Source organism: Muscardinus avellanarius, assembly GCF_963383645.1.
Source record: "Muscardinus avellanarius genome assembly, chromosome: 9".
Lineage (NCBI taxonomy): Eukaryota > Metazoa > Chordata > Mammalia > Rodentia > Gliridae > Muscardinus > Muscardinus avellanarius.
Genome location: NC_137795.1, coordinates 4,142,817 through 4,156,550, shown reverse-complemented (window position 1 = coordinate 4,156,550; position 13,734 = coordinate 4,142,817). Strand labels below are relative to the sequence as shown.

Below are 13,734 nucleotides of genomic sequence, written 5' to 3'. Positions count from 1 at the left end.
CAAACAATGCTGATATTTGGGGATTTCAGCATCCTGAACAATTTTTTTTTAATTTGCAATACATATAAATCAGGGGTTGCTTTATGAGCAGGCGCTGAGTTGGTTTAAACAAGTGTTCTGGAAGGTTCTTCCCCAATAGTACCTTACCTTTGGGCACCTTGGCCCTCCATCTCTCTCGGTTGATGTGCACCACCTCAGTCCACGTGGCCTTAAAGCTCTTATAGTCAACAGGGATGACGGAACTGTTGATGGGGGCACTACCTTCGGACCCAGAGCTCTTGACACCTGACCGCTTAGCATCTGATGAACTGATGTTCAAACTGGAGAAAAAAATCACGCCAAAGAGGAGTGTTAGCATTTGAAAAATGTATGCAGCGAGGAAGCTCAAGAGAAGAGTGATTAGCACTCATCAAATACTTGTTGCAAAATTCCTGAATCTTGAGGTTTGTAATTATCCTCTTTTCCACATATGACAAGTGGGAAAATTCTAAATTTTCAGCAGGAAAATATCAACACTGCACCCTCATGAGTCTCAATATTTCTCATTTTTTCTCGACTGATTGGGCTCTTCTCTCTTCCAATAGCTACACTCCGCCGACATGAATTTTCTGTTCTCTGACGTGAATGAATTTGAGCTTGGATTTGGACTTACTTCACAACTAACCCACTTGCTTCTATACCGACCGCTTTTTCAAGCTGCCCATAAATTGGATCTTCTCTCTCTCCAGCTTCTTCTTCCTTCTGTAATCGGGGTCCCTCTTATTTTGTTTCCCTAAGTTCAAAAGTAGTGATGATTTTCTTGCATGGTTTAGTGAAGTAGAGAGGTACAGGCAGCTTGGAGATTGTGGGAGACACGGTCATGCAAGAGATCTTGCTTTAAATGAATATTACTTTACCACTTAAACATGGGCAACTTAGCAAATATCAGTACCATTCTAACCCAGTATCTCATATCTCTCATAGACTAAAGTAGTAACTGACATGGATGTGAATATGCTAAATGACAACAAAGGCTAACTAAATAAGGATAATGTGCTTCAGCTGGTGCTTAAAGAGCTCAGAGACTGTGGGATCTTGGCAGGGCATGAGGTTTCACTCATCTTAAGCACATCTGGGGTCTCACTATCCTAATATTTATTACTTTGCCTTCTCTTATCTCTCTTCTTTTTCTTCTCCTTTTCTCATTAATTCTATGTTCTTTCATCTTTATGATGAAGCCTAAAATTTTGCATGGATAAGGAAGAGAGTTGTCATCTTAGTTGTACTGGTAACAGTAGAAATAGTAATAATAGGATTATTAGTTGCAATAGTAGAAATAATAGCCAGAGAAGTCATAGCAATTACAGTGGTGGTGATGGTAGCAGTGGTAGTAATAATCTTCATCATAGTAATCATGACAGTAACAGTAATAGTAGTAGCAGTAGTAGTAATACTAGCAGTAACAGCAGCAACAGCAGCACTGCCAGTGGTGACTGAGTGCCAGCTTTAACGTAGTCCCATATCCTCTGGGCTAGACCCTGTTCTAAGCAGTTATATATATCGAAAAGCTCATTTAGTCTTCCCAGCAACCTAAATACTGATGGTAATCTAAATTTTCTTAGGTAAGGAAAGTGAGGTGACTGCCTGAGATGACACAGGTAACAGGTGACAGAGTCAGGCTTATAACCACAGCATTCTGACTCTAGAGCCTGAATTCTCTTCCCTTCTACACTCTCCTATACTTAAAAACAGTGGTGCTATAGCGGAAGGTGATAAAAAATGTCAAGGAGATATATATATATATATATATATATATATATATATATATACATATATATTTATATGTTTTTTCTTCTACTTCATTCTATTCCTCAACCTAAACATGTAAATCAGTTCCATGTCTTGTAAGAAATGTAATCTGTCTGTCATTTTACAAAATCTAGAGCAATACTGCCGGGAGCAGCAGGTAAAACTGTGGCAGTTGGTGGTGCCATCAACAAAGGCCAGGAGAGAGTGGGAGAGGGAGAGGGCACCTGCCAGTCATAACATGGACCTCGGTCACCCCTTACAGGCCAGCTGGAGAATACAGATAGGCCGGTTTCAATGTCCCTGAGAAAAGGAAGGAGGCAGATAGATCTCTCATAAAAAGTAAAGCAAGATCATTATGAAATCCCACTGCCAAACCCACCAACAGAGAATCCTCGCCCTGTGAACAAGCGACCCCAGACCCCAAACTTCACCGACCTGGAGCGCCTCTGTCCTGTCCCGCCAGTTTGGGAGGTTTCATCAATTAACGGACTCACAATCTTCTCCGTCATGTCCGTGAGCACAGTGAAGGTGGGTTCCACGATGAAATCAATAAAACCTGCAGAGAGGCAGCAATGCTTGAGAGGGGAGGCGGCGCCACTGGACGGCCCCACACTTCCCCGTGGAAGCTGATGAATCTTTCTTTCTCTTAAAATCCATCTACACAGGCGGTCCAGATCACAGTAAGAGTTGATGAGTCTCATTCACTTAATATATGTCTTGATTTGAATGCCATGAGTCGGTTTCGTTTCTCACTATGTAACTTTAGTAATTCAATTAAGTACTTAAGAATACATATTGAACACCTGCTATGTAAGAAGCACTGTGATAGGGATTTCACCAAAGACTAAGCTGAGTAACACAGCTTAACCTGCCTTCCCTAAAGGAGTTTACAGGACAGATCCTGAGCACAGCACTGAGACCTAGAGTATTGGAAGGGACAGAAGAGAAGCCCAGACGAAGGGTCACCCAGAGCTAAGGGAAGGGAGACATTTCTCTTCCACCGAGAAGCCAGTGAACAGCTTTGTGAAGTTGTGATGTTTGAACTCAGCCCCTTAAGAATGGGTGGAGAGGAAGACCCAGCCATGCGGCTATTCATTCTGGGCAAGGGGAAAAAAAAAAAGGGGCAAGAGATGGGAAAGGCTACAGGAAGCAGGTGAGCAATGGCTGGGGCTCGGGGATTTTTTTTTAACTCGAGGAAAGAAAGGTTGGGAAGGGTGGTCGTTGATAGCTCAGGGAGGGAGGCTCCTAGGGCCCCTAGACTTAGGACTTAAAGGTGCACTAGAAGCCCCTGGAGATGTCTGGGTAACATTTTAACAAAATTTCTTAACTGTTGTGGAAAGTTAATGTGGCATGATGGATGGGAGAGGAGTGAACAGAAGAGGCCAAGGATGAGGAAATCCTGTTAGAAGCTACTGCGCCTGCTCAAAGAAAAGGTAAAACAGTGGAGCCAGTGCCACTGTAAGGCAGGGACCAAAGGAGGGGCAGCTCTTGGATCGCAGGAGGGGTTGTTGCCTTTGTGGGGACCTGGGGCTCCAGCAACAAAACAGGGACAAGGGGAGAGACAGGAGGAGGATGGAGGACATCTGTGACCTGACTCTACCACACAGGATGGGAAGAGCTGTCAGTGAGAGGGAAAGGGCCTGTCACTGAGAGGGGCGCCATAACTGGAATGGCGCCTCACCAATATTCTTACTCAAAACCCTCCAATTAGCCCTCCAGGCTACTGGCAGGGAAACGTTTCTAAACCAGGGGTTGGCTAACTTTTTCCTCCAAAAGACCAGATGGCGCTTTTCTGCTTTGTGGGCCATAGGGCCGGCTGGCCTCTATCCTAACTGTGCGATTCTGCCACCTGTAGAGCAAAGGCAGCTGGGTCTCATATGTAAATGAGCGGCTGAATTGTGTTATAATAAAACTTTATTTACAAGCACAGGTGGTGGGTCTGATTTAGCTCAAAGGCTAAAACATGAATTTGTATATGTTTTAGCCACACATGAAAATTCATTAGATACGTCCTCATTGCCTACAAGTACAAGCATGTGCTCTTCTTAGCAGAATATAAAATCTAGGGCTCCTTTTCTCTCCAGACTTGTCTCATGTGCACCTTACTCCTTACCCCTGCCCCTGCCACGTGGAGCCGTTTGGAATTCTCTGACCACACCGGGCCGTTTTCAACTTGTCTGCTTTGTATATGCTTAATCTCCTTCCTGGAATGGCCTACCTCCAACCCCAAACTCATCTCTAATATGTGCCACTATTTGCTTAGACACTGTCTGCTTACTTCCTAGGATGCAACTCAAATATTATGCCTCAGTAGGTCTTTATGGACCAGCTGGGTCTAATGGCTCACACGCTGTGTTTAATATCCCACTGCACTATGTTTAGAATTCTACCTGAATATGTTAATGTTCTAATAGATTTTTGTTTTCATAACCTTTTTCCCACTACCCAATACTGGTTTTATACGTAGAATTTGTCTCTGCCTTTATTACGTCTATGAAAATGGTCAGCAGTGGCCAAGACCTAACAGGATTCAAACCAAACTATGAAAAAAATGAATAAGAACTCAAAAATGCAAGGAGAAAATAAATCCTTATTCAAATTATTTTTAGCCAGGCGTGGTGGCGCACGCTTGTCAACCCCGCGCTCGGGAGGCAGAGACAGGAGGATCGCGCAGGTTCGAAGCCAGCCACGCGCGCTGGCTTAGGAGACCCTGTTCCCAAATAAAAATGTAAAAATAGGTCTGGGAGTGTAGCCCGGAGGTAGAAGGGCTTCCAGGAACCCCAGTACCACCCACAAAAAATATTTTTAAATTTTCAGACTTTTTGAAGTGAAGATTGCTGATGACATCTAATTTATCTATGATACCAGTACCTGTTCCTTCAGCTGAGGGTTTTTCTAATGTGGTGATTAGCAGTGCAAAAGTTATCCTTACCAATGAAAAAAAAAATTTTTAAAGACAAAATAGGAAGAGATAACCAGAAGAAGGAAGAAAAGAAACATTTAAAAAGAACCATTCCTTGCTAGGCAGGGTGGTATATGCTTAGAATCCTTGTACTTGGAAGGGTGAGGCAGGAGGATCTCAGATTTAAGGCCAGCCTCAGCAACTTAGAAACAAATCAGTGAACAAGAAAAAGTGTTGGGGGTATAAATCAGAGGTACAATGTCACTGAGCTCAATTCCAGTACCAAAAAGTAAAAGATTAAAAAGTATGTAAGTAAAAGAGCCATTCTTGGAAGTAGGAACATGGAGCCGTCCTGAACACTGCGCTAGAAGTATCAGTGAACAGCAATGCCAATGGCATGGTGCAGGTGCCGGATGGGGATGCTGAGGCCGAACTGGCTTCCTGATGGTGACGCCCTCACTGCCTTAGAAAGCTGAAGACCCTTTTCCCTTGGCAGAAAACAATGAAGACACCAGAGTATCGCTGCCTAATCGCCCCAGGAAGCAGGTGCATTTAAGGAGAAGAATGAAGCGTCTCCACCAACCGAAACAGCCGAAGCCAGGAGCGAGGCGCTGCAGAACGCACACGGCCTCCCGGCCACAGGACCACACGCCGCCGAGCTGAGCCCGCTTCCACAGGCTTCCCTCCACTGCGTCCTCTTTGGCCAAGGGCTGGCAAACACATACCTACTTGTGACTGGGCAACCATGGTCGACTTCCTGTCACACAGCGGAGAAAAAGGCAGCCCCAGCTCGGCTTCTCTGTCACCCTGAATGAACGGGAGGTCACAGTAAGTGAAGAAACAGTGGGCTGAGCCACCCAGATTTTATTTAGCAACTTCAGCTGCCTCTTAGGCCACTGTTCTTTATGTTAATTATTATAATTATATTATGTAATAAGTCCATATGGGGCCAGCTCCTTTGCATAAAAGACTTCAAGGGGGTGACCGACGCCCTCTGAGGTCCAGTCATCACATGCAACTGCAGGGCACATGCTGTTGCAAAGAAAGTCTCAACTGGGCAGCAATGGCCTCTCCGTGGAAAATGAGGCGACAGGCCACGTGTGTGTGGCTGAGAGCCAACACTGCAGTCAGAATGTCTGTGGTTCCCCAAGCTTCCCTGTGTCTATCTGTGGCCTTTTTCTGGCCACTGAACCCCTCCCAGCTGTGTGCAGTGTCCAAAATTAAAATTCAAATGGAAATGACTCAGCTCCTTGTCCTGAAGCTACCCCAAGCCATGGACAACTGGAGTAAATGTTTCTGAGTCTCAGCCCGTGCTCAGTTTACAGTGAAAAGTGGACTAACGGGAACCAGAGAAAATAACTGCCCAGTTAGACCGTGGTGAAGCATAGTTGTCCGGCCAAGAGATTCTCACCAAAAAGCATCACTGTAATAAACAAGTGCTGTGGAAAGTCTGATGATGAAAATACGTTTTAAAAACATGAACCAGAGCCAGGCATGGTGTAGACATCTGTAATCCCAGTATTTGGAGGCTGAAATAGGAGGATCAGAGGCTCAAAACTAGCCTTAGCAACTAGGTGAGACTCTCAACCCCCTAGAGAGACCATGTTTCAAAATACAAAAGAAAATAATAGATGGTGGTATAGTTCAGAGGTAGAATGCCCCAAGTCCAATCCCCAGTACCACAAAAGCAAAAACAAACAAAAAACCAAACCACAATGAACTAGAAGGTCACTACTTCAGTCAGAGTCAGAGGAAAGGAAAAAATATGTTAGCCTTCTTCTAGAGTGAAGTTGCTTTTTTATTTCACTAGAAAAGAATCTGATCAGGGTATTCATTATTGACTTGTGCTTGAATCTTTCTTTCCTCTCTCCTGCAAGACATGTGATGTGAGCACACTTATGGTTCCTTCTTGCATTTCAATTTAATCATCTGTTAAATGTGGGATAGTAATCTCTGTTATACATTAATAGGGAGGATGGAATGAGAAAAAAATGTATGTAAATAAATAAAAAGAACTATTGTTTCTCAATAGGTACCTATGATATTTAAGGTGAAGATTTGAGAAACATTTTGTAAGTTTGTTTTATCCAATATACTTGGATTATAATTAATATTATCAATAAATTTGTAGCATATAAAAGGTAATACCAAGCCGGATAAGGTGTTATACACCTATAATCCTAATACTTGGGAGACCGAGACAGGAGAATTACAGGTTTGAGACAGCCCCAGCAACTTAGTGAGATTCTGTTTCAAAATGAAAAAGAAAATAGAAAAAAGAGCTGGGAGTGTAGCTCAGAGGTAGAATGCCTCTGGGTTCAATCTCCAGTACCATACACACACACAAAAAGTAATAACAACCCCAAACCAGCCCTAGTTAAAGGACTGGGTACTTCTTTCTAAGGCATGTTACCAAAGAGGAAGGATACTAGCACACGCATGCGTGCGAACACACACACACACACACACACACACACACACACACACACACCCCACAGGGGACAGAAAGGACAAAATAGGAATGGGTGTCTGGGGAAGCTTAGTGAAGCGTACTGGGAACAGGGAACACCCAAAGGTCTCAGGCACTAGACCCTGTTGCAAAAAGGTCCTGGAGTGTCTCGGTTCCTTCTGCACCCTTTTCCATGCTCCACTGGACACAATGACATCCCAGTTCCTAAAAATGTACTGTCAAGAGCTGCTCTGTAGCTCATGAGGCATGGTAAAACTGATTTCCTTCTGAGCCATTTCCATCTGGGCAATATAAAGAGAAGGAACAATATTTATGATGTAAATTCTAGTGATTATAAATAGCTTAGCCGGGCATGGTGGGCACGCTTGTAATCCCTGCGCTTGGGAGGCGGAGACAGGAGGATCACGCTGGTTCGGAGCCAGCTGTGCTGGCTTAAGAGACCCTGTTTCCAAATAAAAAATATAAAATAGGTCTGGGAGTGTAGCCCGGAGGTAGAAGGGCTTCCAGGAAACCCAGTACCACCAAAAAAATAAGTAATAATAATAATAATAATAACAATAATAATAATATAAATAAATAGCTTAGTGAAATAGCTTGGCTAAAACAAACTTTTTCTTATCTCCTATCAATCAACAAATTGATTTATTGATGTATTTTAATGAGGCAGAGGAGGAAGATAAAATTATGAACTATTAACATGTAAGCATTAATTTGATTTTATTACAGAGAAACTATATGATATTAAACAACTTCTAATTATGCAGATTTGTCCATACCTAAATCTATGTATAATTTATATCTTTTGCATATAACTTAGCTGAGTAGACTCAAATATGAAAGGCCTATTTTACTATTTTTTTGTGGCCCATAAGATATAAAACATGACTGGGGGTATAGCTTAGAGGTAAATGTCTATTTTAAGATAGTAGCCACTGAATTCCTTTTGAGATGAGATATTTTAAAATTTAAAATTTTGAATTTTAAAAAATGTGCTAGCTGGGCATGGTGGTACACACTTGTAACCCCAGCATTTGAGAGGATGAGACGAGAGGATCATGGTTTGAGGACAGCCTGAGATACTACTTAGTGAGGCCCTTTGCAACTCAGTTAGACCCTATTGCAAAATAAACAATATAAAATAGGGCTGGGGTATAACCCAGAGAATGCCCCTGGGTTTCATCCCCAGTACCATACTGCAAAATAAATAAATAAATTAAATAAATAAATAAATAAAATGCTTAAAGTTATGTTGGAGGAATGGGCATCTACAGGTGAGTCCAACTTGACTGACAGCAGAATTTTCTAGGACTCTTGGGTATTGGTCTTTATGAAATTATCCATATGTTTTCCATTTTACTGAACTGGTCAATAGATTCAAAAATTATCATTGTCAGAAGTCATAGGATAAGCCGGGCGAGGTGGTGCATGCTTGTAATCCCAGCATTCGGGAAGCTGACACCGGAGGATCGCGGTTCGCGGACAGCCTCAGCTACTTAGTGAGGCCTCTGCAACTCAGTGAGACCCGGTTTCAAACTAAAGAATAAAAAATAGGGCAGGGGGTATAGCTCGGAGGTCAAATGCCCCTGAGTTCCATCCCCAGACCTGCAAAAAAAAAAAAAAAAAGAAGTCATAGGATTTTTTTTTCTTCCTTCTAGGACAACTTAGGGAAATAAATAGCATTTTTGTGGCAGTAGTTATGATTATTTCAACTAATTAAGTTATATAGTTGTATTGAGAAGAAAAATACGGAATATTTGTTGAGTTAATGGAATGATGAATTTGGTTAGAAACATTCAAATTCCTTTAGTCACTCAGACATTTATAGATGGCAAGCTGGAGAGCAATACGCAGATATCTATTCACTGAATACTCATCTTTCTCCTCCTTTACCTTCTGTTCATGCAGCTAGGCCACATACTAGGGTCTCTTTTAATTAGAGATAGATAATACAGCCAGAGAAATATTTCCTGCACAGTTCAGTCCTATAGCAGCTCTTGAACCTACTTATCCATATTATTCCCCTTTGTGCTGACCTGATGTAGACATGTACCTTACAGGCCAGGTAGATGGTAAACTCTGCTAACCACAGAGCCACCTGCCAATCAAGAGACATTGTTCTGTAACTGATATAAGTGGGCAATAAACTTCCATTATGTGGTGCCATACATTTTGGTGTTTGTTCCTTCAGCTATTACATAAGCAGCAAACTGGTCAAAAGAAGTCCTTTGTGATTTGGAAATTCAAGGGGAAGTTGACATCTATCAATGTGAGAGCTTCAAAAGACATGAGTAAATTCACAAGTTAGTCTATGCAGGTGGAATTGAGGAAAAGTAGGTACCGGGGAAATGAACAAAAGCATCAAACTAAACAAAGTGCTGCAATGCATACTCTTCTTATCCCAGGAGAAGAAGAAACAAAGACATGATGTAAAAAGTGTGCTGTGATTTGGCGTTTAAGATAGTAAAATTTTAGCCTTTTCCTCTCAGGAGTTATTAACTCAAAATAAGAACAGTGAGAAAAAGAAATGCAAACACAAATACTAATAAAACCTGTAATCTGAATCAAAACCATATGTGGAAGGACTGACAAATGCTATGAATATCAAAGAAGGACAAGGCCTGGAATTAAGAACCTGAATGGAAGAAAGGAACGGAGGAGCGTGCAGCTCTACAATAGCTTCCCACTCTCTTCCTGAAAAAAGTTAAGATACACACACACACACACACACACACACACACACTGCTTGAAATAAGTCAAGAACATTCCCAGATAGTTTAGAATACTACTGCTCTGGTTTCTCTCTGATACAAATCTCCTGAAAATACTTGGTCCAAAAAGAATACATATCAGCACAGATGGTAAATAATAATGAAATGAAGAAGGATGGGGGAGAAGAAGTGGGAGAAAGAATAAAAGAGAGGAAGGGCGGAGAAAGATGAATCTGAAGACCAAGAGAAGGAGAAGAGAGAAGAGGAAGAAAAGAGGAGGAGAAAATTAAAATGATCTCAAGGGGAAAAAGGTTCAGGGTATAGTTCCTTAGAAGAGCACATGCTTAGCATGTACATGGCCCTGAGTGCAATCCCTAGCAGGAAATAAAATTAAAATGGCAGGCATATTATAAAATAATAACAACAATTAATGATAAAATATATATTATGACCATAAATAAATTTCTGAAATTGAAACAAGATCTCAGGAGAGCAAGAACAAATATAACATAGGAAAGAAGCACACAGCAAAAACATAGAGTAATAACATTCCAGAAGGTTACACCGGAAACAGCACAAATGAGGATGTTCTTGATAAAATAGAGTAATAACATTCCAGAAGGTTACACTGGAAACCACACAAATGAGAATGGTCTTGATGAAACTTCATCAAGGGACATGGAGGTCAGGAGTGAAAACAACACAGGCCACAATGTTAAAAAATATTTAAAGACAAAACAACAGACCTAGAAGAGAAACAGGTGAAAGGTAATATATGAATATCTGGTTCACCGATGTTAGAGAATCAAACAAATGGGAAAGAAAGACATTAAAGACATAATCAATGTAACTTGAATCAGTGGAGGAAAAGAACCTACCATGTCCCAAGGAAAGCTTAGGGACCACTCACTACTGATACATGTTCTAGTAATGCCATTGGGCTTCTGAGGCACAGAATTAATCCTTAGCTTGTACACATTTAAAATTTTCTGTAATAAAAACTCTTTTTAAAAAAGAAATACTCATTAAGGCATATAATCAAAAAGATAAATCACTTATAAGTGAAAATAAGAACAGCATGGCTTCACCCTCTTTATAGGCACATTCAAGAGTGAAAGGTATTTAAGGGATAGTGAAAAAGACCTTGAGGGAAGAATGTTTGATAAAAATGCCAGGCTCAAGTAAATTTGACCAAATGTATCACCAGTATGGAAATCCGCAATTATAGTATAATGTGGTTTCCATCGGTGCTTCTAAAAGAAACCACCTAAGGAGCAACTTTGGCCAAAGCATCAACACTGAGTAAGGCCATAATAAGAACTACTAGAGAATTAGGTCTTTTTCAAATTTGTTTCTTTTCCGCCATTCTCAGCTACATTTTTTGAATTAAGAAGCATAGAGTCCATTAAACAGAATGCTTATTTAAGAAGAGGAACTATAATTGGCCAATAAATATACAAAAAAAGTTCAGTACCACTAGCATTTAGGAAAATACAAATCAAAACTACACTAACATTCTAACTTCCAAGAAATCATCAAGAATACAAATAACAACTAATATTGGTAAGGATGTGGAGAAATAGAAACTCTTAAACACTGTCGGTAGAATTATAAATTAGTACAACCACTGTGAAGATCGGTTTGGAAGTTCTCAAAAAAACTAGGAATGGAACTGTTTCCATAAGCCATACTGCTCCTTAGTACTTTTCCAAATAAATTAAGGTCAGAACACCATAGTGATACTATGTTTATTCACAGTAGTCAATTGTGCAAACAACATAAATGCCCATCAACATATGAAGAAAATGTGGTACACACGATAGAATTCTACTCATCCATAGAGAAGAACAAAACTGTGTCATCTGCAGGAAAATGGATGGAGCTGGAGAACATAATGCTATGTGAGGTCAGCCAGCTGAGGAAGGCCAAGGTTTGTATGCTTTTTCTCTTTGTGGAATCCAGACATAAAATAGGAAACAGAAGGGACTTAAAATAATGTGGAGAGAGACCCATAGAAGAGTGGAAGGCGACTGGAGGAGCAAATGATAGAGGGGAAGAGGGAAGATGGGGAAACAGTTCAAATAATACAAGGGCAATACATGTAGGTATCACTACCTGTTTCACTAATATGTGCAGGGCGACAAAAGGGGCTTCAGGATAGGGTGTGAAGGGAAATACACCAAGAGCTGTGTACATATATGTTTTTAATCACATTAAACTTCACTATGAAGTATAATTTCAATTTTATAATCAGATAACTAAAAAAATTAAAATGTCAGGACAATTTGGAAATAATATAACCAATGAATAGTAACAAGAAGTTAATTATATTATGAAAGAGGAGGGAGACGGGCATTAGGAGGCAATGAATAAACACTGACTTTCTTATCTTTTATGGATTTATATCTGTCATTTAAATCTCATATATATAAAGTATAAAACATATCATTTAAAACTGATTTATAAAGTGATATGACAATATTTAAATAATCAAGTCACAAAGTAGAAAAACTAAGCAAGGTATTAAAATCATAAAAAATAAGTGTTGGAGGGTGGGAGAAATAAACATTTATTAATTTTTATAATGGGGGGGAAATGCTGCTCACTAAATAGATAAAAGATTTGGTTTTCATTAACCAGTTAACCACTACAAGAACTAAAAGCATAGCATAATATTCTAGATCACTAGAAAAAAACAAATACATAGCAAAGTAGATGGCAGAGACAATAGAGTGACCTGCTAAAATATATCAAATATCATACAAAATACGATAGCACCAATATCTAACATTACTATCATTTAAATAGATTGTTAATATGCCTCATTTCAAATAATGAAAGAAAAGAACCTTAGATTGACATATGTAAAAAAAAAAAACAATTACATAGTGTTTCACTCACACTCAAAGTATCTCTGAAAAGTTAAAATTAAAACGGTGTGCAAAGATAAGGTTAAATTCTTAATGTGAATCAAAATTGAATTTTAGGAAAAGCACTAGATAAAACAAAAAGGTGGCTTTATACTGATACAGAACACAATACACTAAAAGGGTTTAACAGCTATAAATATCTGAGAATCAAATAACAGAATCAGCACTGATGAAGCAATACAATACCTTTAAGCCCATGATAACTCAAAAGTTTAAAAATGATATATAGAACACCTAAATGAAACAACTCTTAGATAAAAGAGAAACCAAAAGCAAAATGACATAATACTTAGCAAAAAAGTATTGTGAAGAGACTACGTATCAGAACCTGTGAGATCCCTAATAACAAAAAGATAAACACCTACCTTTACATTTTATAAACAAAGAAGAATAAAATAAATGAATTGAGCCTCTACTCAAAAAATTAGAAAAAATAAACTCAAAAAGAAGAAATGAATGAATAAAAATGGAAATAGTGAAAAGAATAAAATAAAACCCACTAATACAGAAAGTAAATAAAAGTGGGGAAATAACTAGATACAGAGGGGAGTAAAAGAAATGAAGGAGGTGTTTTCAAATTAAAAAAAATATACAGAAAAACATAAGAAATGAACCTCAAGGCTTTTACAAGATATATTTACCAGGAAGAAAATTTTACACTTTAAAAAAAGTCAGTATTTCATTGTAAAGCACCCTGAAGCAGTGGCTTCGATTTCATAAATTACAGTTATAAAACTGAAGATGCAACTTTCTTTTAAGCAAAGAATCAAAGATCTGCTTCATGTGCACTGAAGCTATGCCCTTATTTTGAAGTATAATTCTACTTTCCAAATGTAATTTTTAAAAAGACTTTACAATCCCATTGAGATTTCCCACTTGAACTGTCCAATTTAAAATCTATTGTTAAAAGCTTAAGCAACATTTCTCTTGTATGAC

General features: G+C 39.4%; 1 protein-coding gene across 3 annotated transcripts in view; it reads right to left on the bottom strand.

Moving 5' to 3' along the window:
* Positions 1–13,734, bottom strand: part of PDE1C (phosphodiesterase 1C) — a gene marked incomplete at both ends in the record, with an annotated part of 503,660 nt that overhangs the window by 62,076 nt on the left and 427,850 nt on the right. For all 3 annotated transcript variants that reach the window (XM_080701934.1, XM_080701935.1, XM_080701936.1), the window contains 3 exons: positions 148–320; positions 2,224–2,344; positions 5,416–5,497. In XM_080701934.1, coding sequence (XP_080558060.1) covers positions 148–320; positions 2,224–2,344; positions 5,416–5,497 — 376 coding nt within the window. The remainder of the gene's footprint in view (positions 1–147; positions 321–2,223; positions 2,345–5,415; positions 5,498–13,734) is intronic.